Consider the following 26,978-nt stretch of genomic DNA (forward strand, 5'->3'; position numbering starts at 1 on the left):
ACCAGGATTTGAACCCGGGACCATCAGCTTCGTAGGCAGGGTCACTACCCACTAGGCCAAACCGGTCGTCAAAGTCAATTATATTTCATACTTAAGACGGAAGTACCTATACCTACGACGTGATCGTCTATACAAAAAGAGAAAACGTTTTTCCACTTATATTATATTTTCCATTCCCCATTTTTTAGTATGTTATTGACACAATGAAAAACTAGGTTTTGGGTTTTCCTTTTTTTTCATAATTTGCAAAACAATTTTTTTTTTTTTTCAAAAAAGTGAATCCAATAAACCTGGAATATATTATGCTGAAGCGATTGACATCATAATGAAAGTGATATAGAATACTTAGTTTTAAGTGATATGTTAAGATTTAGTTAGTGGAGGAAAACGTTTTCTCCCGAAATGGAATTTCATAGAAAAATTACCGTTATTTCGTTAGATTCGAAAAGCTATTATCTTTGCCCTTGGAGAAGGTTAAGGAATAAGTAAAAACTAGGTGAAAAAGAAAACGTTTTTTGAAAAATCGTACCGCTTTTTTAGATCATAATACGGATGCCAAAAATTTTACTAGCAATCTTGAATTACGTACTGTAGTCGTGTACATAGCCTACTGGCTATCCAGTCTTTATTCATATCTCCATAATTGCTGCATCCGCTGTTGTGGTCACAGGCGCCATAAATCTAGCCGTATACAACCAATAGTAAGTTTTCATACCTATAAAAATTATTTTTATTATTTAGGGAAACAGTGATACAAAAAACTTATAAATAAATGACTTTTATTAACGGAGATCACAGATAACATTGTCATAAATATTAAGATATATTACAATTCACATTGCATATTTACATCAGTAGTAGGTAGTTATTTGAATAGAAACGTACGATAATATAAATATATACTATTTGACGAAAATCGTTATTCATACTTATAGATAAAGTCATGTCAGATGTCCAGCATTAAAAACTTATAGTAATTTAGTATGTATTATTAATTTGTCGTTAAGTAGGTACAGTCAGCAGCAGAAGAGACCAGCTGTCCAAAATGGTCTGCACACGCAAGGGCGTGTGCAGGAAGAATAAAAGGATTTCTTTTTCATCACACCAATAGAGAATATTACGGGAAACTCTACGTAGGGGACGCCACTACCACAACCCATCACAATCTGAGGGTCTACCACGAAACAAGAAAATCGAAATTTCGTGATATAACTTCTCCAAGTATTTGAGCGATAAAGAGGCAGATAACTAAATTTAGATTTTTGCGTTTCCGGTAGGCCCTTTGTAAACAAACCGCCTTGATGCATCAATGTCACATTTTATTGTCTGTGAAAACTTGTCAAAAAACAGTTTAAGGCACAGGGCGACTACCGGGAAAATCGTAATTCGTCAATTGCGGGCATTTTTCTCTGTCACTCTAATTACGTCTTAGTGAGAGTAAAAGAGAAAGATCCCCGCAATTTGCGAATTTCGGTTTTTGCGGTAGGCCCCCAGTACGTATAAGTTAGTCTATGGTTTACGATGGATGCTAGTGCTGCACTCTGGCGGCCGGACATTGCAATAATGCTCCCTATTGTTCAAAAACGAATGAGAAAGTTGCATTTTTATTCACATCTGGGGCAAAGTAATCAGATGCAAAGTTTGAGATGTTTCCTTATGTTAGCTTGTAGAATTTACTTTTAAATGATGATTTTGAATGATATTTTTTTGATTACATACTTTCATTTGGATTTGATTTGGTTTGATTTTTTTGGTAATTCATAAAGTTAGTATTTTCCTCGCATTGGTATGGTAAAAAAAAACTGTTCCACTCGGAGGCAGTTTGTTTAACCCTCGGGCCTTTAAACCCTCGCATCGCTCTAGATTCCACTTCTTAAACCACTCGCTACGATCGAGGTTCAATTTTGGAATCTATCGCTGGCTTGAGTATCAATACATATAAGCACGAGCGGTTAAACATCAGCTTTGCCCGCTTGTGAAACAAATAACTTTCTGTACCTACATTTCCATGTCGGCTCAATCTATTACAGCTGCTGACTATGTGCCAACTACCTATTGTGTATTGCTGTGCAAGTCAGGCTTCCCTCATGGACCAACTTCGTATGCACAACTGGTTGTGCCATAAGGAATATTTTTTCGAAATCCTTCCCATAGACACAACTGGTTCATCAAGGACTTAATTTTAGTTCCCAATTACACAACTACCTGGCATGACCACGCGGCCTCTCGTCGCAAAGTCGAAACCATACCTTTCCGCCTTTATTATCGACGTATACAATTATTTCGTCTTCTGATGAAGACATGCTTGTAGTCTGGATATACTTTTGCACAAAAAAACAATATTAAGCTTATTCATAAGAATAATCACTTTCTTGGAACAAAAGAAATGTCATTCATGATCATGACGTTTATAATTATTAATAATATTATAAAGCAAAGATATGTGGGACTAGGAGAGCCGACCCCAAATAATGGAAAAGGACAAGGAGAAGAAGAAGAAAGATATGTGGGAAAAGTGGCCATTATCACTGTCAATATCTAAATAGGATATGAATGTGAAAGCTATCTATTTCCTCTTTTGATTGTAGTTGTGTTATAAGAAATGGTTCGAGAGCACATTAGTTGTTCTTAGTTGTGCCAGTTGTGCGTAGTTGTGCCATTAGGAATACATATTTTCAATGGCACAACCAGTTGTGCATACGTAGTTGGTCCATGAGGAAAGCCTGGTGCAAGCAAGTACATATTAACTAAAACTACACTATTCACTAAGTACCTAGGTTATATACTTACAAAGTGAGTAAGTAAAGTTTACAGTGATTTAAGGTTTACGGCTTTTTTATGGACTAGAGCAAAGAAACAAATAAGTTTCTGTCATTTTGTAGTAATATCCACTGATTTATTGTCAATATATTAGTCTATAGCGAATGTCTAATCCAGCGGAACAATCTACTTTTCCGCAAGTCCAAGCGGCTTGGTATACAACACTGTTTTTTATGATTTGCCATTCGAAAGTAGGTAAGTACCTATGACAGTTTTTTAAAAGGAGGCTTCGCTTTGAGACATAAGTTTATGAGTTTTACCATTTGTTACCCGTACATCCTTTCGTAGTCTTTGGGAGGAAAATGTTACATACCTACAGATTAGACACAGGTGTTCAGGAGTCTAAACTTACTTTGAGGCAAATGTAATTATTGGCTAATTTAGGCTAACAATCTATTACGGTATCCTGTGAAATACATTACCTATTGTAGACTCTATTTTATTCTTAGCTAGTTATTCCACCACAGCCACATTTCACAGTTAAAATCGATCAATGTTTTTTAAGGATACGGGGGGTGTAATTGCGTCAAAATGTTCGGTTTGAAACTCCGTCTAAAAGCGGATTCCGGGTTTCTATGCGATAAAAAATAATAGCTGACGACGCAAGATGAGGCAAATCTATCCCACTTAGAAATAATGACGGTCGGACAATTAACGGGATACTTATTCTTCAAAACTACACTTTACACAGTAGTCGTTTTTCCCTAAAAGTAAACGTTCGTCATGCAGCACTTGGAGGTTTTTATCAGGAGTATATTGCGTGGCGTTTACAAGTCGAGGCCGGTGACCTGCTTAATCCAGGGGCGCGCCGCGGCCACACGCGAGAACACCACGAGCTTGCCCGGGCTGCACTCGCTGGCGTCGTCCTCCACCCACGACGCCACGCCCAGCAAGCGACGGTTCTCCGTGCTCACCAAGCCGCTGCCGCTGTCACCCTGCGTGAAAACAAAATTGTTTTTTTAATAGTACATTACGATACAAGTGCGAAAAATAGGAAATTCGAAACGAGTGGCGATAAATTAAAACACGACCGAAGGGAGTGTTTTAAATCGACACGAGTTGCGAATTACCTATTCGCACATGTATCGTACAACGTTTTACAGTACATATGGCCCTTTAAATGTTCGACACAGTAACATAATATGCTACTTCTCGCACTAGTGCTATAAAGTAGCCCCATATGTACTGTAAATGTTATATTACTCCATGTACTCGTTTTTGGAGTACATAGTTATAAAATGGTTAGCGATTGACCTGTAAGTTCCTAGGTAGAGGAGTATTAATTCATTTAATGAAAGAGCCTAAAAAGTGTGTTGGCGTTGGCAAGGCTCTAGCTCTTCTTTTTCCATCGAAGAGTAGAACAGTTCTTTTACAAGCAGATCTACCTAGGCTCCAGGCCGTTCTGACCCAAAGATTATTTATTTACTGCGAATTTTTCGGCTCTGGTTTTAAGAAAAAACTTTCATATGAATCAACTGTATACATATAAACTCTACCTTTAATCGTAAGATTATGTAAGTATTAAGACATTTTGGTGACAAGATCGGCTACATCAGTCGCTTGCGAGCACACCAGAGACAGCAACGGAGTTGATAGCAGTCGCCGTGGCCGAATCGGCCGTGGAGTTATTATTATTATTATTAAGTATATATATGTTTGAGGTATTATGAACTTACGTTACAAGCTGAGTCGCGCGTCTCAGTGCGGCCCACTGCACACAGCATGTCTTCTTTACTGTACTGAGGGAGGCTGGAACACCGCTCGTCACTCTCCGTCCGCAACTTCATCCCGTGCATGTGCCGCTGCATGACACCCTGGACAATTAGGTACATATTTTAGGAGTGGAAAGTAAAATCTGGGCACCGGCCGTCTACCGGCTAGAAGACTTTGGCTTGCGTTGAGTTGAGTGCGACTGTATCATCATGAGGGCTGCTATAATCAACGAGAATGTAATATTATTGGACTATAACTTTGGAAATGAACCTTCATCTATGAAGGTGGAGTGTCAAATTTCGAACTTAGGAATTCGCGTTAGCTAGCCCAGCACCAAAACATTAAACGCTTACCGTTATCTACAGCCAAAAGCAATAGCTGGAGGAGCGTATTTAAAAATATGAATGCTATTGTGGTTAGCTGATGGAATCCTGTGATCAGCTTGTGGTTTTTTTAACGAGTAGACGAATCGCCTGATGGTGTTAATGATAATGATAAATTAAATGGACTTGTTGAGGGTGTTTCAGGCCGCTTAGCCAACGTGCAAATCGTTGACGCTGCGTAGCGTATCGTAGTCATCTTTCTCTATTACTGTCGTACTAATGTGAAAGAGTGATAGAGAGAGATGGCTGCTAGACGTTATGGAGCGTTAACGATTTGCACGTTGGCTACGTGGCCAGGTAACCAAACATGTTTTAGCGTAGCATTACGAAATGCATCAGCTAGACTAACCCCGTGATGAGTTGCACCGAAACCAGCGTAGTCGGCGGCTAGCGACTCCGGGATGTCTTTCCCATCGTCAAGCGGTACAGCCGCGATGTTCACGCCATCCAGCTGCAGCGGCGACTCCAGCTCCACCAGCATGAAGTCCCAGCGTGCGTGCACCTGCAATTACAACGAAACCACTTTGTCAAGGCACTTCTTACAAATGCACTATGCGTAGCTATTAGTAGCTAGAAGTGTACCATTATAATAAAAAGAACCGACTACAAAACAGTTTAAAAATCATCATTTGTAATCTTCATTAGTAGGGTGAGTTGGTCTAAGAGCACGCATGCGATAAGAGTAGGCAACGCCAAAAGCGACGAAGCTGTTTAGGATGGGCGCTTAATTTATATCGTATTTTGAGGTAAATGGAAGAGAAGTGCTGTGCAAAAAAAAAAAACAAAACCTAATGAAAATACGGAAACTACGTACTTAAGTTTAAAGAATTTTGCTTACAATCTTTATAATATTTAGCATTTTGGAAGTATTTTTGAGACAAGGCGGAATTTATTTTGAAAAAATGAAGTGTATAGTTGAATCTCAAAGGACTTTGCCTATCGCGCATAGCGAGATTAGCGAGAGCAGTTCCGGTCAATGCTACTGTATGTTAATGCCATCGACGCGTTTACAATATGGCTAGTGCGTGCACGAGTACGCAGTTATGTATCATATAAGACTTCGCGCGTACACTTACATGTTTAGATACAGGATCAGAAAAGAATAGAGAACACCGTATAAATATAAAGCTACTGATTATGCGTTTCAAAATGTGACGGTTATTTTTTCTAACGTGTCACAAATTTCCCAACTAGCTAATGATGGCCTACCACAAATTTTACCTTTGATAAGATCTCATGAAGAACAAACTGTACAATCGGCTGACAATCTAGTACAGAAGTTGCGTCATTTAATTTTATTTTATTTTATTTGTTCAATTAAATACTATGTAAGTTTACAATGTTAGTTTAAATACAATGCTAGTTTGCTCACGGTAGTTTGTAACGTAACCAATTGCTTATTTGGTACAAAATGTTGACCTTGAGGACAACGCACTAAGCAATAGTTCCTAGCTCTCTTAGTCAACATCTGATAATCAGTTGCTGGTATTAACCTATCGGTCCACGTACATCATCACCACCACCTTCAAAATTCTCTCTGTCTCCAAATGCAAAATTTTGTATCGCCTTTTGTACGGATTGGAGATGTAGCCCTTCGCCCCACACACTGGATTTATCTAATGACCTACGCCCAATAGGCAAAGTCTGAGATTTTGAGTCTGCCTCTCGATGAGAGTTAAATCTCAAATAAAGTGCCAAAGAAATTACCCAGTCTCCAAAGCTTTTCTTTAAAAGGCATGAGACTTGTACAAGCTATGAGGGTAAAGCAAACGTATTAATGCATGCCAGTAGTACGCGTTTCTCCGTTTTTAGGGTTCTGTACCTAAAGGGTCAAACAGGACCCTATTATTGAGACCGCTGTCCGTCCGTCCGTCTGTCACCGGGCTGTATCTCATGAACCGTGATAGTTAGCCAGTTGAAATTTCTACAGATTATGTATTTCTGTTGCCGCTATAACAACAAATACTAAAAACAGAATAAAATAAATATTTAAGGGTGGCTCCCATACAACTAGCATATTTTTTTTTGCCATTTTTATAAATACCGGTACGGAACCCTTCGTGCGCGAGTCCGACTCGCACTTGGCCGGTTTTTTGTTTATTGTAATTATTTAGAGGAAAGTATCTAAAATTTGTTATCTACCTTTTATATTACTTTATGAAAGATGATGAAATGATATACAAAATAATGGCAAAGCAGATTACGTACTTATCGTACTTACGTTTTTTTTTTTTAAACTTTAAGCGCCGCGTAATATAGACCAGCAGTGGCAGCATGGTTCCATTTTTATCACTTGTTCTACGTAAGTGCGAAAGTGACGGGCATAGTGACAAGTGATAAAAATGGAACCATGCTGCCACCGCTGCTTACCCTAATACCAATTCATAAAGTTGCTTACTGAGAGCAAATGCACGTGATGTAATAAAAAAATACTGTAATAATTGAAGGAATTTCAGTAATCCAGGCCCAGCCATCTTTGAGAAATCACGGAACACAAACAAGTTTCCGACGAATGGACGTATTAACTATTAGTGTTATCGTCTACTTGACACGGAACTCGCGCTCGTTGACCCAGGAGGGTCCGACGGAACATTGAGTGCAGACACAGGTTTTTCAGCGCAAGGCGTACGCCACTGCCGTCGCCCGAGTGGCCAGTGCCGACCACGGCGTGGCGCCTTCAACACCTTTTCATTAGTGACACTTGCCTGCTTGATCCCAAACTCGCGCGTGTTGACCCAGTAGGGCCCGACGGCGAACAGCGGGTGTAGATACAGTTTCTTTACCGCCAGGCGCACGCCGCTGCCGTCGCCCGAGTTGCCCGTGCCGGCCAGCACGTTGCGCCCCGGCGTGAACAGCGTGCTGCGGCGCAGAAGGGAACTAGATTTAAGTATTAGAGCGTTTGTTTAAAAAATGCACATCTATTCCTTAATGCATGCATTTTAGGTACCTATTATTTTATGATGATGGCAAGTTTTTCCTTGTTAACAAGTTTTGCAGTAATTACTGTATATTATTATAAAAATATGAACACAAAATCATCATTATTAAATAAGTACAACTAGGTGAGAATTGTAGGAAACTTGTTAACGAAGTTAAAAAAGATATTTAATTTTGCATGCATAGGTAAATTGATGCACATTTTTAAGAGGTTTAATATGGTCCAATACAGAACATACTTTTAATGTTAGTCGATACGCCGGGAATTTTAATCAGAAATAATCAACAACAACGCCATCTATAACTAATAGTATATATGTATAGGTAAGGCTAAACTGATTATAGGCACACATACTGATTATACAGGGATACATTAGATTGAGTAAAATGTGTAAAATCTAAGAAAATGTCGTGCTTTGAATTTGATAGGTAAGTTTAGATTGCGCTGTACAGCTCCATACATTTTGCGATACCTCTGATTGTCAAAAGTTGACGTTGTTGACACAGTACAGCGCCTTGTGATATGAGTGAAGTATACGACCTGATTCGTCCATACAAAAAGAAAACTTTTTCCACTTTTAAATATTTTCCATTTTCCATGATTTTTTTGTATGTTATTGACACAATGTAAAACTAGGTTTATAGGTTTTTCCGTTTAAAAAAAATGCAAAACAATTTTTTTTAAGCGAAATCTATACACCTACAATATACCTACATAATTATTATGCTAAAGCGATCGACATCAAAATCAAAGTGGTAGTTAGTGAAAAAAAAAGGTTTTCTCCCGAAATGGAATTTCTTAAATAGTTACCGTTATTTCGTTAGATTCGAAAAGCTGTTCCCTCTTAATTTAAGGGTCCGAAAGTTTTTACCTCTCTATTACAATCAATTATCTTTGTTGAAGGTAATCGTATCGTACTGTACATTAGAATTAGACGAACGTATTTGTTTAGCTACTAACTTTTTATTCTCTCTGATTTTATTTTAGGAAATTTTATCTTATTATAGGTAGGTAGGTAGGTTCTAAGATCTATTGAGTACCTACATAGCCAAAATTAAGAAAACACAGTAGTACCTATATAGGCAAGATAAGTAACCACTTAACATATGAAAACGCAGTAATTAGCTGGATGCACTACTTTTTGTCATGTTTATTGTTTACATCATAAGTAGTATTCATCATTGGCTGGTTAAAGTGCCAATGCCCGGCGCGATCAATGATGATGATTATAAATTTTCCACGCTAACATTGGTTAAGATTACCTTGTAATTATATCACTTATTATGCTGGTACTAAGTAACATAGATTGCAGTTCTGAATCGGTGAAAAAAGGCTGTGGGTAAGCAACAGGTATGTCACGGTATTATTACTATTATTATGCTATCCTAACTAACATTAGGTGCTAAAATAAAAGGGTTAAAAGACCGTCACAGACGGAGCGATAATATATTATATATATTATACTAATATACCGACAGATATATGCTGACAGATATCTTATGGTATAGCTAAGCACCACACACGCCAACGATTCCAAAGTATAGTTATATCGCTGTCTGTTTAGCACCTACACTGTGAGAGAAACGAAATATACCAAAATATACCTATCGTAATATACCGAGCTATCGCAACATACATTATGTACAAGATGCCTAATACCGTAAGATACCAAATTATATATATATTATAGATCCGTGTGTGGACGCTGTCAAATGGTACGTAAAATATACTATAAGATATCTTCTGGTATATTATCGCGTCGTCTGTGATGGGCTTAAGATCTGTATGTATAAGCGTTTATTTACTCCGGAGGTTCTATTAATGTTCTAAAAATAGGAGTTATAGCCAGCTATAACTCCGTAATACCCCCGGATTGGGCACACCTTTTGTTAACTTAGGTTGCAAAACGGCGACACAATAGGGTTAGAAGATGAAATAATTAAGTACTTAGCAGGTGAAAGGGCGCCATATGATATAGCCGACTACTACCAGTTGATACTTTCAGCTTTAGATGGTATGTCAGCATTTATGGTCAACATTTGTAACACTCAAGGTATTTGCACATTATTTTATCATATCATAAAAAGCAAACAAAGCATTCTGAGAGTTGATTCGGTAAAGTTATGTTTGAATATATGGGGAAGACAAACAAAAATTATATCCAGCTTGAAACGAATGTAGTATGATACCTTTGTGTATCGTGCTTGACGCACACTAAGCCCCTCCCCCTCACGCATCCCCCCACCCCTTTTAACATGAAATATGTCCCGGTTGACGGTTTATTATCATTTTTGAGAAAATTATTAGAGTTAGGAAGAAAGTGTCAACATAAGAAATAATCTTTAATACATACTTAACAAATAAGGTTATATTAATTTTTTTGATATGATGCACCATTTTTATGTTATATCTAGATGAACTTCGACAAAATTTAGCCGTTCAACAAGCTGGTTCTCCCTTTATGATTTCTTCCTCCTAAAGCCCAGCCTTATAAATGAAAAATCCAAAATTTGTCACTGAAATTTGAACCTATTGGGCAGGAAACAGAGTTGATTTTGCGTTATTTGAAAATTGAACGAAAGAATCTAAAAGCGACTCTGTTCCAATTCAATATGATTTAAATTTCATCGAACTGGAGAAGTACTAAAGGTAAGACCTTGGGGCTTAAGAGGATATTCTAGTTCATCTAGCTGTACTTCATCATATCAAATCATATCAAATTGTTTGTTGGGATGTAAGTACTTATAATATATGTATGTATAGACCTACAAAAATAAATTAATAGCCCATTGTACTTTAGCAACCCAGTGACCCATACTTGACAATAACTCAAAGCTATGTACAACATATTGTAACACAATATACATCATGGTGAATCGGGATGCGCTTCGATGCACATTTTAAGATATACCTAAAATCAGACGGATATTAAAATCGAAACAGCCAATCTATCCTAAAATACCCGTTTACCCGTAGTCATAGATAATCAATTGATTCCTAAAGTACATTTTAATGATATGAACATACTAACTACCAGATTTGTCAAATAAATTTGCAAGTATAGCAAGTAGCAGTTATTCTGTAGAGTACCTACCTACCTACGTGCTGATTTTGAAGTCACTTTTTGGCAAATTACAATTATTCGTACGCTGAAATTACCGGAGTACGTGTTTATAAATAAATAAATTCATAAAATTACATTACATCACAGCACTAGCTTAGTTTCCACTGTTTCGTGTTACGAGAGCTGGATAGGGTACCATTTAGGCAAGGTTAGCATAATCATTAGGGTAACCATGCCTCGCATTAGGGCCTAATGATTTAATTTAAAAACGTGTCAATTCGCGATTTCGAAAATATCCAACCATCAGATACACACTTACTCATACAGGCTGATATCTGAAATGTCATTGCTAGAGTAGGTACTTATCCTTGACATGACGCTTGACGGCAACATTAACCCTGTGACCCTTTTATCTGCACGTTTCCTGCCAGTTCGTCTTACTGATAACTGCTTATTTAAAGAAATCTTGCTACTGATTTAGGTCTAGGTACCTAGGTACATATATTATTTAAATTTATGTATTTGTGCTAAATTGGATCCTGTCTAGTTGATAAGAATACAAGGCAAGAGTAAGACTAAGTACCTTCGTAATTATCTTTAAGAATAACCTTTATTGGGTGAAGTAGGGTACCTGCGTAATGATCAGCTTAAATGATTATAAGTTAATTACCCGTATAAAGCGGTCATGACTAGTACTTGTGACAAATGACATCCTAACCTCAGTATTTCGTTGTTACTGTTATTAGGCACCTACATAAATACAGCGTGATGCAATGAATAATTAATGTTTCATAATCTATATATATATATATATATATATATATATATATATATATATATATATATAATGCACGTCTCCTGACTGATTGACTGACTCATCAACGCGGAGCCGAAACTACAAATGCAAGAAAGTTGAAATTTACACACTAGGTTGCATTTATAAAGTGTACAAGAGCTAATAAGCGATTTTGAGAAATTCAACCCCTAAAGGGGTTGAAAGGGGGATTAAAGTTTGTATGGGGTTCAAGATGTATTATTCAAATACAAGAAAACGGGTTTCAGTGTATTTGCGAATTCATCCCCTAAGGTGGTGAAAAAGGGGTTGAAAATCTGTATGGAGATAAAAAACATTTTTTAATGCGGGACTTGAAACTCTGTACATGGGCATATTATTAAAACACAAGAAAAGTGATTTCAAAGTTTTTAAAAATTAATCCCCTACCAGGTTTAAAAAGGGGTTGAAAGTCGGAATACATTACAAATTATTTGAAACTTCTTATAAAGGCATAACAGCCGATTACAAATAAAATTTATTTCAACGTTTTTGGAAATTCAACCCCTAAAAGGGGTAAGAAAGGGGACGAAAGTTTGTATGGGGTTCAAGATTTATTTTGAGCTAGGAACTTGACACTTTGTAAAAAGGAATTTTATTATAATGAAAGAAAACTGTTTTCAGTACTTTTGAAAATTCATTCCTCAAGGTGGTGAAAAGGGGGTTGAATACTTGTACGGAGATCAAACATTTTTGTGAGTGCGGGACTTGAATCTTTGTTTAAAGGCATATTTTTAGAATATAAGATAAGTAATTTCAGCATTTTTAAAAATTCATCCTCTAAAAGGGTTAAAAAGGAGTCGAAAGTTTGAATCCAGTACAAATAATGCTTTAAACTTTTTTAGAAAGGCATATTTAATATAACATTACTAAAATAGCTAGGAACTTTCCTTTTAAAGTAAGCTAGGAACTTGAAACTTGATAAAAGGGCTTTATGTTAACGGCACCAATCATGGGACATTTAAGAGAAAATTTAGGGTATTTTTGATATTTCACCGACATCTGTAAAATTTCTAACACTTTATGCTTTAAAAGTTGAATGTCCAATTCATCCTTTATGTTTTCTATGTATTGAATAAAAGCTACTGCAATTGATATCAATATTATTAGCCAATTAAAAGGACGGTTTTTTGCTCCAGTCATGGGATGTATGGCGCCATTAATTTTCAAACTAACAAATGTCAATGAAAAATTAAACTTAAGCAGCTCTTTGGCTCTTTTTTATGGTAAAATGTTGCCAGCGATTAAAAACTAATGGTAAATTATACTTGTTTTACAGGATTTGTCCATACCATCCCATTACTGGTGCCTGTTCCATTATAGGGGTGTTTACTATATATTAAAATAGACGAAAACTAATTTTACCGGTTTTGAAAATTCATTCCCTGAGTTGGTCAAAAAAGTGTTGAGAGTTTGCATCAGGAACGAACATTTTTGTAAACAGTGAACTTTGAATGTCGTAAAAAGACACAATAATAGAAAAGTGGATTCAGCGTGCTTAGAAATGTATTCACTAAGGGAGTTAAAATGGATTGAAAGTTTGGATTAATCTCTTAATTCGATGAAAAACGGTTGAAAGTTTGCATCGGGAGCGAACATTATTTTAAATAGTGGACTTGAAAGTCTTCTAAGAGGGCTGAGAGGGACAGAATTTTTTTTTTCAGTTAGGGGCACTTCCTTGGTTGGGATAAACAAATCTTAGGCGTTGTATAATAATTAACAATTGATTAACCGTCCCTACTGCTATCTTTTGCTGCATAATGTTCTAATACGCTCATGTATAGAATATATAACCACCGACATAAAAATCCACGCGTACGAAGTCGCAGGCAACAGCTAGTCTCGAATATAAGGATGAGGATCCTTATAATTCTAATACCTATTATCTGAGCAAATTTTCTCACGCATGCCGCAGCCTGCACCTCCATTTATACACTATTACGACTATGCTGTATGCTGCAACTATGCATCTTGCGAACAACTGAGACTTTAGAAGCCATTTTCGATTATATATATAAGTACGTTGTACGTTAAGGTTTGTAAGACTGTTCGGTTGGCGTTTTACGAGTAGTACTGTTTATTAAGGCCCGGTACAGACGGACTACAACTTGTATAGGAGCGCCGACGTTGTAGTCGGCGTGCAGTTCCCATACAAATTACAGTCGGTTTACAGTCCGCCTGTATCGGCCCTAATCCGTGGTAAATACAAGCCAAGCCATGGCAATAAAAAGCTTAATCCTGGACCGGCGATTCTTCGTTAGTTGTGAGCAATGAACATGATAATACGCATGAATATCAAGATGTATCATGAAACCTAGGTATTTCTATGGTACTAAAGGTTAATGGATGACTCGGTTCCTTTGGCAGTCGGGTATGAAGCCTACCAGTGGCCAGCGGTAAGGATCCAGCTGGGATGGATGATGGTGCCCCCGCAGGCCCCGCCGAACAGCACCGCATGGGGGTACTGCTGGTGCAGCGGCGCCTCCGTCGTTGACCTCACCTCCGAGTGGGGAACTCGGGGCACCTCATTAGTTAATGCTGGAAATAAAAACAATTGTGATCGAGCCTATGAGTGCGCTATGACCTTGCAACCATCACTGTTTCATGTACCTTTGCTGAACATTTATCTGAAAGGGCAAAATTCTGTTCAAACTACAAAATGCACCACGCACACATTCACAATCAGCAAAATTGAATTGATATCTACCATAGAGGCATAAAACCATGGCAATTGCTTACTGTTTACTCACTAGCTGTCTCCAGAACTACACGATTAAATGGGTTTTCATTTTGCCGAGTGTAAGTTAAGCATAATTATAAGAAATGGAAATAAAAACCTGCATAATGCCGTAATATCTGCATAATCAACTTGGCCAAGTTCATTTAATTGTAACGTTTAAAAAATAAGTAAATGGATCATATTGAGATTAAGGTTCTAATGATATATATTCTGATTAATATATTATTCTTCCGAAAGTTAAAGATCGGTAACATAAACCCACGATTCTTGTGACAGCCATAGCAAAGTCGCGGGTAGTTTTACACCATAAATTAGCCTTTATTCAGTATCCTCAGGGAACAAAATAGACTAGACAGCTGTTGCTTTTGCGTGTCTGTATCTCTGTATGATCCAAATAGACTTAGTGTTGGTAGGAACTTCAGTCTTTTGAGTCTGAATTTGAAGAATTCGACTCGTTTTAACGAAACTCGGCGCTTAAAAAACTCCCGTGTCTTTTAAGTCCTGAGGCGAGTCATTTATTGAGTCTTTTTTAAGAGAACTCAAAAGGACTCGAGTCTCCGAATAAAGACTCCAATTTCGTAGGTTTAACCTAAATAAAAGTAAAGAAATTATGCGTTATTGTACAATTTGTGTGCCTAATCCACGAATTATTACTTAAAGACAAAGCATTTCGAAATTTTGGAAACAAAAAATATTTGAGCTCTCTGAAAAGGACTCAAGTCCCTACACAAGAGTCGAGTCTCTAACAAGTTGAAAGGAATTCGAGTTTAGACTTATTGTGTGAGTCTGAAAAACTGAGTCGAGTTCCAAAGCAAAGGAATCAAAGGACTCGAGTCTTAACCAACACTAAATAGACTTTCGAATTTGCCACTGAAGTAAAGTAATTCGACTAAAGTCAACATGTTTTAATGTAAATGTGTAATGGGAGTGCAGATATGGAAGTTTAATCATACTTAAAATTGCACGATATGATTTGGTCTCCCCAATTAACTGGTTGGTTACAGCAGAAAATTAAATAAGATTTTTTTTTTACAATTATTGTACCTACGCGCAGCGTCTGTGTTGGACACATGTACAATGTACATAAGATACAGTATGTATAAGTACAGTAGTTGCATAAAAGAACGGGATAATTTATTAGTGCCGCAACGCAACGCGATGTTGTGAATGTTGTTGTGATTATGGCGTTACTTTCCCAGGGAATATTCCAGTTTTCCAGTGTAGTAAAATTAAAGTATGAAGCGTATGCGTGGTCCTGGATTATTCCCAGGCTACCTTCCCACCACACAGTCCGATCCATCGCTCGCTCTACTGCTCCAGAAATAAGAAAGCCCAAGTCAGGTAAAAAACCGGCCAAGAGCATGTCGGGCCACGCTCAGTGTAGGGTTCCGTAGTTACTCTTCCGTCACAATAAGCTAAACTGGAGCTTAAAGTATAGTAAATTGTTAACCAAGGGATGAAACGGTACCTTTCACCCGAGTTAAACAAATAGGCAAATTTGCATAATCAGTACCTAATTAAAGTCTTTTTACTATGAAGGGGAAACTTTTTGCGATAACTCAAAAACAGCTAAACTGATCATGTCCGCTATAGTCTTCATTTAATGTCTTTCTTAAGCTCTACTTCCACGATTTTTTTCATATTTTTTGGACCTATGGTTCAAAAGTTAGAGGGGGGGGGACACATTTTTTTTTCTTTCGGAGCGATTATCTCCGAATATATTCACTTTATCAAAAAATGTTTGTTGAAGAACCCTATTAGTTTTGAAAGACCTTTCCAACGATACCCCACACTGTAGGGTAGAAGCAAAAAAAAAAATTTCACCCCCAATTTACGTGTTGGGGAGGTACGGTAAAAAAAAAAAAATTTTTAGATTTTATTGTACAACTTTGTCGGCTTTATTGATTTATACATCCATGCCAAGTTTCAGCTTTCTAGACCAGCGGTTGAACAAAAATGGGTTTCGATAATATTAAAGTTTTTTCTTTTTTGATATGTCATTGGGAGTATGTTAAATAATACTTTGGTAAAAAGTTAGAAATTTTAAGGTTGAGCTTTCGGTTATATTTAAATATTTTAATTTTTGCTAATAACTAAGTAAATATAGAATTAAAGTTACAGAAAACTTTAGCATATCGAATAACACTTCAATTTATGTACAATTTTCAGTTTTTAGAAATCTGGAACAGCTGCTTTCTAGTAAACGTAAAAACACGAGTTATTTTGTAAATATAGAATTAGAGTTGCTGATATTGCAAAATTACGATATTATCGATCAACTTAGTATTCTAGTAAAAAGTTAGACATGTAGACAATGTGCTTGTCTAGATATTGATTTCAGGTTAAGCAGTATAGCTAATATTGAATTAAAGTTTGTAGAGTTAATAATAATCGATCATCAACAATGATCTCAGTTACTAAACAAAAATTTAGAAATATAAAATCACGGCGACACTCATTACTGATATGTATGCATTCCTTGCTTATATAAATACGTTACGTTTCAAACGCGCGGCAAGTTTGCGCGCGCCGCGCGCTGTGGCAGGAGGCAGCGAACAACGGTAGTGGGGAGCGGGGTGCCCTTGACTGCGTCTACGGTCCATCAAAAAAATTCCTAAAGCGTGTTTTAAATTAATAGCAATAGAAAATTGTTATTTTGTTGTTACTATAATAGATATTGCCCGCGGTTTCGTTCACGTAGAATTCGTTATCGCGTTACATGAATATTATTTATTTATTTAAACTTTATTGAACAAACAAAAAAAAAACACAAATGGCGGACTTAATGCCAAAAGGCATTCTCTACCAGTCAACCATTGGGTCAAATAGAGACAAAAAAAACACATTCTCATACAGATGACCACCCTTCCTTGTACCATTTTAAAAGCCAGTTGCAGCTTTTCTTTCCCGATTTTTTTTCAGATGTTTGGACTTGGTATTTTCCTCGCGATAGTTATTTGTTTTAAGGGGAATGTTGTTGTTAACCGCTAATGCTAATATTGATAACCGATAGTTATATAGAGATACGTTATAAGGTATATGCACCCTCATGTTATTTATTTCTGATAAGAAATAAATGTAAGACAAAATTCACAGTGATACATTTCAAGTAGGTTGCCTTGTAAGATTGCGTACGGATAGTATTTTTGTTTGTTATTTCATCGTATGATATATCAAATGAAAGCTTATTTGAAAGTTGCCGTATTAAAAAAGTTGGTCCAGTTAATGGTCGCCTAGATTAACCGATTTTTATATAAAATGTAGGCAACCATGGACTGGACCAACTTGTTAAAAAGGCAACCTAGTACAGTTAGTAATATAGTACCTGGGCGACCGAGCTTTGCTCGGTTATAACTATTTATTGTAATATGGTGGTGATAATGTACATAAACTTAAAAAGTAAAATGTGAACTGACAATTATTATTATTTACAATCGATTTTAACATTACAGCACTTGTCACAGAGTAACGCCATCTATTGTCGATTTCTCTTATTACATAGGTCATTTTTTTTTACTAATTTAAACTTGTGTAAAACAATAAAAATTAAAAAATTATATAATAACTTGAACATATAAAAAAAACAAAAGTTAGTCACCGGGCGAGATTCGAACCCGTAACACTCGTTTAGCAGTCCGCGTCTTAACCCGCTGGACCAGACGGACAGTGGCCGGCAACACGAAATTAGTGACCATATTCTGCGTCGAAAGAAAAACGCATGAAAACTCGAAAACATGCGTTTTCCCAAACATAAGACTAATCTAGATAGATTGTATACCCCCAAAAACCCTTATATACCAAATTTCAGCGAAATCGTTAGAGCCGTTTCCGAGATCACAGAAATATAATTATATATGTATATACAAGAATTGCTCGTTTAAAGGTATGAGATAAAATAACTTTTCTTTTGATATATCATGTGACGTTTTCGTTTACACACTAAAAGCACTGTGTAAAAAGTAACAGTGGGCCGACGCCTTTGATGTTTGCGTAAATGCCGACACCGCTCAAGGTCTCCGTACCTACCTAGGGTTATCACAGACTTACACAACTGCCCAAAAGAGGATGGAAATGTTTTTAGTTTTCATGTTGTATGATGTATGTGTACTAATTTTACAAATGACGTCCATTTTGGAAATAAAGATGGCGGACGTCACTTTTTTGAAAAAGTCGTCATGGGTGTTGTTTTCTGGGTTTTTAGGGGTGTGGATTTCAAAAATGGCATCTATTTTGAAAATAAATATGGCGGACGCTACTTTTTGAAATGGGTGTCGATGTGTGTAGCCGTGATATCAACCACCTTTAATTCTAAAATGGTCTCTATTTTTGAAATCTGCACCAACAAGAACCGCCAAAATTGACGTCATTTTAGTAATTGGAACCCCGAGGAACCTCGGAGATGACACCCATATCGATTTTTAAGAAAAATTAATGTCCGCCATCTTGGATTTCAAAATAGACGTCATTTTCGTAATCGGAATCCTGAGGAACCTCGGATATGACACCCATATCGACTTTTAAGAAAAAATATGTTCCGCCATCTTGGATTTCAAAATGAACCTCATTTTCGTAATCGGATCCCCGAGGAATCTCGGAGATGACACCCATATCGATTTAAAAAAAAAATTAATGTCCGCCATCTTGGATTTCAAAATGAACGTCATTTTCGTAATCGGAACCCCGAGGAACCTCGGAGATGACACCCATATCGATTTTTAAGAAAAATTAATGTCCGCCATCTTGGATTTCAAAATAGACGTCATTTTCGTAATCGGAATCCCGAGGAACCTCGGATATGACACCCATATCGACTTAAGAAAAAATAATTTCCGCCATCTTGGATTTCAAAATGAACGTCATTTTCGTAATCGGATCCCCGAGGAACCTCGGAGATGACACCCATATCGATTTTTAAGAAAAAATAATGTTCGCCATCTTGGATTGCAAAAGGGACGTCATTTTCGTAATCGAAACCTCGAAGAACCTCGGAGATGACACCCATACCGATTTTTAAGAAAAATTAATGTCCGCCATCTTGGGTTCCATAATGGATGTCATTTTCGTAATCGGCACCCTGAGGACTTTCAAAAATAATGAAAACATCAAATACTACATGATACATATACAAACAGAAGCAAGAAACAATTTCTTGCTTTTTAAAGTCTTAAACTACTCATAATTTCTTAAAATAAGTTATAAAACATGTCCGCCATTTTGAATTTGAAAATTGATATCATAATTATGATATATTTTTGTTTACACTGAGACAAATAATTAGCACATGTATGAAATATTTTAATTGTGTATTTTTTTATTTTTTTTTATACTACGTCGGTGGCAAACAAGCATACGGCCTGCCTGATGGTAAGCAGTATCCGTAGCCTATGTACGCCTGCAACTCCAGAGGAGTTACATGCGCGTTGCCGACCCTAACACCCTCCCACCCAGGAACACAACACTATGAGTAGGGTCTAGTGTTATTTGGCTGCGATTTTCTGTAAGGTAGAGGTACTTCCCCAGTTGGGTTCTGCTCTAGATCTGGAATGACATCCGCTGTGCTGTGCCCTACCACACAGAGCCAGATGACATTTACAATGCCCATACCTCTCTTATAATGCCTGTGCTAAAAATGTGATTGCGAACTACCTGCAATAACTATACAGTACCTGGGCGACCGAGCTTTGCTCGGTTATAATTAACTATTTATTGTAATATGGTGGTGTATAGGTGATAAATCTTAACTACATTCTTTTACTAAATTAAACTTGTCTAAAACAATAAAAATTAAAAAAAATATATATAAAATTGAACATATAAAAAAAAAAAAGTTAGTCACCAGGCGAGATTCGAACCCGTAACACTCGTTTAGCAGTCCGCGTCTTAATCCGCTGGACCAGACGGACAGTGGCCGGCAACACGAAATTAGCGACCATATTCTGCATCGAAAGAAAAACGCATGAAAACTCGAAAACACGCGTTTTCCCAAACATAAGACTAATCTAGATCGATTGTTTACCCCCAAAAACCCCCATATACCAAATTTCAGCAAAATCGTTAGAGCCGTTTCCGAGATCCCGGAAATATATATATACAAGAATTGCTCGTTTAAAGGTATAAGATAATTAGGCATTAAAACACTCGTGTGATCTTTTTAAGAAACTCACTTCGTTCGTTTCCTAAGCCCACACTCGTGTGTTTTAATGCCTTTTATTATGTAGCAGTAACATAAACTACTAATATATGTTGAAAGTAAGTACAGGCGGCTAACACAATGGTACCAAAAGACAAAAGTTTTGAAAATGTAATTTTCATCATCGTCACTTGGCTGTACATTTGAGAGCCTATCGCGAACCACGTTCGACGTGTTACCTCTCTGTCGCACTTGTAAATTCGTACGTAAGGATGACAGGGAGGCAACACGTCGAACGTGGTTCGCGGTAAGCCCTCTGATGCCACCTCCATTAGTCTTTTGTACGCCGGTATAGCCTTCGACTCAATGTATAATCTACACTTTTTATGGAAACGTAGTTCCTCCTTCCCGTAGAAATATTTAACTTTCCCATCACCAAGAAAGATTATTTGCTCGCAGTTATTAACTGCTCAATTCCTCGTTTTTTCTCTGTTACTAAGTCAGTACAGTACACATATCAAACATTTTTCACTCATTTTGAAGTCATAATAACTTTTATTCTATAATTAAATTCATGTAATGTCCGCATCTAATTTATGTGCACGATAAACAAACAAATGAATGATTTGAAAGAAAAGACAAACAGCGCTTGCGAAGCTGAGCGGGGGGCGCGGGCGGGGCGAGGTATCTATCGCTCACTAGGTCGGCTACGATAGGCTCCCGCGCGCCGAGCCGACATGTTGACGGACCAGCGCGGCGTGGTTATGAATTTCGCGCCTTTTTAAGTTGATTTTACTATTACAATGCAAGCTACACACAGATATTTCTACCTTTCCATAAAATGGCTGCATATATTATTTTATAGTAATAGACTTATCTCTACGGACTTTAATTCAATATTAGATCTTACAGGACAAAAAACGCTTATTAATTGTAAAGCACATATCCTATTCTTCTAATTTATTGCCTTGCCTATTAACTTAAGAATTTAGATATGATATTGTGGATTTTTCAAACTTTAATTCAATATTGACAAAATAATAAGCTAATTTGAGTTTGACAAAGTAGCACGTTGATTTTTTTTCTAAAAAATTGATAGCATAAAGCCTCATACATATTATAAAAGACGATGCTTAAATTTTGTACTTTAATTCAATATTCAAAATTCATCAATAAAAATACATAAATACCTTATTTATATCTAACGCTCGTTCTAAATTTTCTTCATATATTACAAATATGCTTAAAAATATGTCCCATACCAGATAAACATCACTTTTCACTCTTTAGAATTATCGAAACTTATAGGGCAAAAATCCGGTCCCACTATTGGTCTATTCTAGCACTAACGACCACGGAGCAAAGCCTCGGACAGACGGACAGACAGACAGACAGACAGACAGACAGACAGACAGACAGACGGACATGGCGAAACTATAAGGGTTCCTAGTTGAATACGGAACCCTAAAAAAAGGTTAATACATAATTAGTGCGTGCACATAATCATTTTCTTTCGAAAAGATTACTTCTTAATACATATATTAACTTTATCAAAAAATGGTTTTAAAAGACCTATCCAACGACACCCCATACTATTGGATCAAAGCAAAAAAAAAATACCTATACGATTTTGTATGGGAGGTACCCTAAAAAAATATTTTTGATGTTTTTATTTTACCGTTCTGCTGCCATGCATGTCATGCCAAATTGTAGCTTTCTAGCACTAACAACCACGGAGCAAAACTGTGGACGGACGGACCGACGGACATGGCGAAACTAAGGGTTTCTAGATGACTACAGAATCCTAAAAAACAATAATTTAATAGGGCTTTGGTTATCATAAATGCCTGGGTACAAGTTATTGTCATTATTATTATTGGTTATATGTCGGTTAAATTTATAGTATATTTTTCCCATAGTCCAGATTCCAAACGCCACAACAAGTATGCACCCTAAGCGAAGACAATGCACTTATTAAATTATATAATCTTAATATAAACAACGCCATCGTCTTAAAAAGTTCTTTAACTATTTATAAATTGCGCAGGAGCAGATATGGGAGTACAATTTATTAAAGAAAGGCTGCACTAGACAAATATATTTGGCAGGCAAATAAAAAAAAAAAAAAAAACATAAAGGCAGTAGCAGACAACTCCAACAACTAACTCCCTCTACGAACCTTACCACTCAAAATGCAAACATTCTTTTCCATTCTGGAGATGAGTTCGAAAAATTCTGAAAAAAAAATATTGGCCTCTGAATCTACTACTTCCGTTTCCGCTCATTATAATTAGGTATGTTCCGATAAGGTTTAACGTAAATAGATATCATAAAAAAGCCAATGTAAGGTGTATTTGGTACTCGCAACTCTCAGGTATGGACCGACATAAATACATTTAGCAAGCACGTGTGTAACACGCTGAATTCACACGATGATGCAAAAAAACCAAGGATCATTAAAACAATGTATCGGTGTTAATGTTAGCAGAACTTGCACGCTATTTGGGAAAATACGGTTATAAACATCAGATGTAGGTTCTATTTTATCTTAGTCTGTTTTCGAATTTAAAAACAGCATAATAAAGGCTCACAATTTAGAACTTATCAAGTCATAATTTGGCTGATGTAATAGCCAGAAATTGGGTTCCCGTAATTTAACTTTAACAGAAAAGACAAGTTTGCTGTTTTTAATCTTCAGTCTTATGTCTGTAGTTTTAGTTTAAAATGGGATCTCGACTGGACCTCTATGAGTATAATTATACTCCGAAGTCACCTACCGAACCGACACCGACCCATAAAATAATCGCTAATCTCAGGTAATTATAGTCGCCAAATTCATTGGCAACTGTGTAGAAACTACATAAACATTAAAATGCACTTATAAAAAATCAGACCGTAGTACTTCATAATGAAGCAGAAATAATAGTTCTTCTAATGGCAGGTTAATTGCCGGTGTAGTAGCAGTGGCGACAGCAGGTGAATTCGTTTAGTCTTATCGGAGCAAAACAACGTTTTTCCCCATGGCCTTCTAACAGGTAATACCTACCTACTTCTTTCCGCATAAAATACTACCTACTCGCCGTCGCCTAGCTACTGCTCAGATTTTCACGTTCTTTTTATTTATATTTTATTTATTTACCATAGGTACATGTATAATTGTATATACCTTATTATTATATACCTTACTATTCAAAATATATCTAAAGATTAAAGTAAATCTCTATAGAAATGGCAAAAATGTAAAAACAAACGGACATTATGACACTAAGTATAGGGGTTCAGTTTTTGCCATTTTTGCTACGGAACTCTAAAAAGATATGGCTGGTTTGGCTAGTAGCATTTGGCGCATAACCTAATGTTTTAACCTATTTAATACTTAATTTACACATATTTTAATAAAAACAATATATGTTAAGAGAAGGGAATTAAATAAATATATAAAGTTTGTTTAATTGTTGATAATACCATGATCGTTCTCAACTTAAAAGTGCATGATTAGGGATAGTTACGGAGTACCTAATGAAGGTGAAAATAGGCTTGTTTACATTTTTTTGTGTTTTTATTGCATTTCACGTTAGCTACAAGTAGGATAGAATTATAATACACACCAAATTTACAGCAAATTTGAAGACGAGTTAAAGGGTATTGCTTGACTGACGTTTTAGTGAAGTGTGGCACCTTCGATGTTCGATGTTCCGAAGAGAAAGGTGTCAATGTACGTAGGTAGGTACCTCTATAATACATTTACGCTGTGGTGTAGGTAGCTACTTGTTTGTTTATTTTGTAAAGGTTATGTAGGTGCTGTAAATCGTGTTGCATCTCACAGAAGCGAGTCAATTGAATGAAACTGTGCTTTAATAATAAGTGCCAATAAGTTCTGATTGCGATGTATTTAAATTTATATATTATTCCTACTTTTTACTAAGCATTTTGATATAGGGCGTTAATTGACCAAGATTGTTTTCTTTTAGTTATTATCAGTTTATTATCTTCGGTGATAAATGGGTTGTCATAACATATTTACGGTTTACTGATAATAATAGACGAAGTCATTATTATCAGTAAACTTATCAGACTTATTTGGAATAATTTTATTTAGTCAACTTAGGCACCTACATTTTATATGTAACGTTGAAGGGAGATCAAAAGAATAACAAAACCTACTCGACACTATTACCGGTATACTTACTGACTCACTTCTTCACAGATGAAACACAATGTACGTTACTATAAGTACCTACCTTTCCTATAATTATGACCTATTAGTATGACTTGAAAACTTGTATTGCTCTTTGTCTCCTCTCAATCTTTCCACGTTTTTCTGATTTTGTTTTCACTTTGCATACTACCTAGACCCTTTCTGTTCTGATACAACCCTACATAACAATGCGCTTATTTTGATAGGTTTCAGTTATGGTAAGTCGTCGTGTTTTTGCACTTCACTGGGTAGTCCAATACACTGACACTGATGAGCAGGTAGCACATGATACTCACTGTTGCCTACTTGTGTGATGGTGAGCGCGGGCTGCGCGTCGGGGCGCGCGCGCGCGGGCGCGGCGGCGAGCGCCAGCAGGCACGCGAGTCGGAGCATGGCGGCGGTTTCCCGGCGCGCGGCCGGTTCGACATGTTTTATAGTCGATGCGTCACTCATGTCGGCGCGTACGTCGTCATCAGTGACCAAAGGCCTATTTCTTAGGGCTTAGGGTGCCCATATAGATCAGAAAAAATATGGAGTGATGCGGCAGGCCGTCAAACTAAAATGATGAATCCCCTTATCTACATACTTATGCCTAATAGGCATTATGAAATAGGCAGTAGTAGTTCGCCCTGATAGGAGAACCTCGCGAGAAGCAATCATTCATTTTAGTTTCTGGAATAGTTTCAAGGTATAAACACAATGTAATAAATTATTATGGTTGGTTATAAGTATAGACAATAAAATAACCTATTACTTAATCATAAAATAGGTATATAAAGTTAAAAAACCTTATAAAAATATTTTTTTTTAGAAAAAAAACCGACTTTAATGAGGGACAACGGGTGAAAGAAAGATGATTGTTGATTTTGGGTTTCATACAATGAAATTAAGATACCCGCAATAGGGTATTCGACTGTATTTAAAATAAATTATTTCACACCATACATGAAATAAAGCACCAGATAATTATTAGGAAAATTTAAAATAAATTATTTCACACCATTGGTACATGAAATAAAGCACCAGATAATTATTAGGAAAACATAGATAGCAGTTATTTTTAAACACAACTTCTATATAATAAATAGGATAGAAGTATAAAAAAGTAGGTGAGTTGACCGTGACGTCATTGTGTAATGTTTCATATGAATTTGTTCATATGCTTGATTTGTTGATGTAAATACTAAGATCACTATATACATGCCTTTAATATTTGAGGAGTTACCTCGATTCCTAATGAACCCCATCGTCAGAACTCGAACTTGACAAAAATTTGTCTTGTAAATCTAATTTGCTTAACAAACACAGCGAAGAGGACAAATCGCCAAACGTGAACTATGTGTCGTTGAAGAGTTCCATTCTAATCAGCATCAGCAGTTCCACTTCATCAAATGTAATTTTTTTAATGTGAATGCTTGATTGTTGATGAAAATACAAATATCACTATATGTATGCCTTTCACATTTGAAGAGTTCCGTCAATTTCTCATGGATGGATCCCATCACCAGAACTGAGTTTTGACAAAAACGGGACCAATCTGTATATATACAAATTCAATCAAAATAGTACATTACGATACAAGTGCGAAAAATAGGAAATTCGAAACGAGTGGCGATAAATTAAAACACGACCGAAGGGAGTGTTTTAAATCGACACGAGTTGCGAATTACCTATTCGCACATGTATCGTACAACGTTTTACAGTACATATGGCCCTTTAAATATTCGACACAGCAACATAATATGCTACTTCTCGCACTAGTGCTATAAAGTAGCCCCATATGTACTGTAAAAATAATTTTCAAATTCGGTTCAGAAATGTCGGAGTTATGAAGTAACAAACGTTAAAAAAAACATACGACCGAATTGATGCTTTTGAAATCTTGAAGTCGGTCAAAAATAGGTATTTTGGATGAATATCTAAACGAAAAAAGCGGCCAAGTGCGAGTCGGACTCGCCCATGAAGGGTTCCGTACCATTTATGACGTATTAAAAAAACTACTTACTAGATCTGGTTCAAACCAATTTTCGTTGGAAGTTTGCATGGTAATGTATATCATATATTTATTTTAGATTTTTCATTCCGTTATTTTAGAAGTTACAGGGGGGGGGGGGGGACACACTTTTTTTCACTTTGGAAGTGTCTCTCGAGCAAACTATT

The 26,978-nt window shown here is 36.6% G+C and overlaps 1 protein-coding gene across 4 annotated transcripts; it reads right to left on the bottom strand.

Moving 5' to 3' along the window:
- Nucleotides 1-762: 762 nt before the first annotated feature.
- On the bottom strand, nt 763-25,368 carry LOC133515894 (scolexin B-like). 4 transcript variants are annotated; one of them, XM_061848520.1, is made up of 6 exons: nt 25,115-25,368; nt 14,135-14,288; nt 7,622-7,793; nt 5,266-5,418; nt 4,497-4,634; nt 763-3,755 (listed from the first exon to the last, which is right to left on the bottom strand). In XM_061848520.1, the coding sequence occupies exons 1-6, from the start codon at nt 25,269-25,271 to the stop codon at nt 3,588-3,590; spliced, it is 942 nt and encodes a 313-aa protein (XP_061704504.1). In that variant the 5' UTR covers nt 25,272-25,368; the 3' UTR covers nt 763-3,587. The 4 variants fall into 4 exon arrangements, with proteins under 4 accessions (XP_061704504.1, XP_061704505.1, XP_061704506.1 ...); XM_061848521.1 differs by having other exon boundaries at nt 7,622-7,775; nt 25,115-25,286; XM_061848522.1 differs by lacking the exon at nt 25,115-25,368 and adding an exon at nt 24,229-24,755.
- Nucleotides 25,369-26,978: the final 1,610 nt, after the last annotated feature.

This window comes from Cydia pomonella, chromosome 3, assembly GCF_033807575.1.
Source record: "Cydia pomonella isolate Wapato2018A chromosome 3, ilCydPomo1, whole genome shotgun sequence".
NCBI lineage: Eukaryota > Metazoa > Arthropoda > Insecta > Lepidoptera > Tortricidae > Cydia > Cydia pomonella.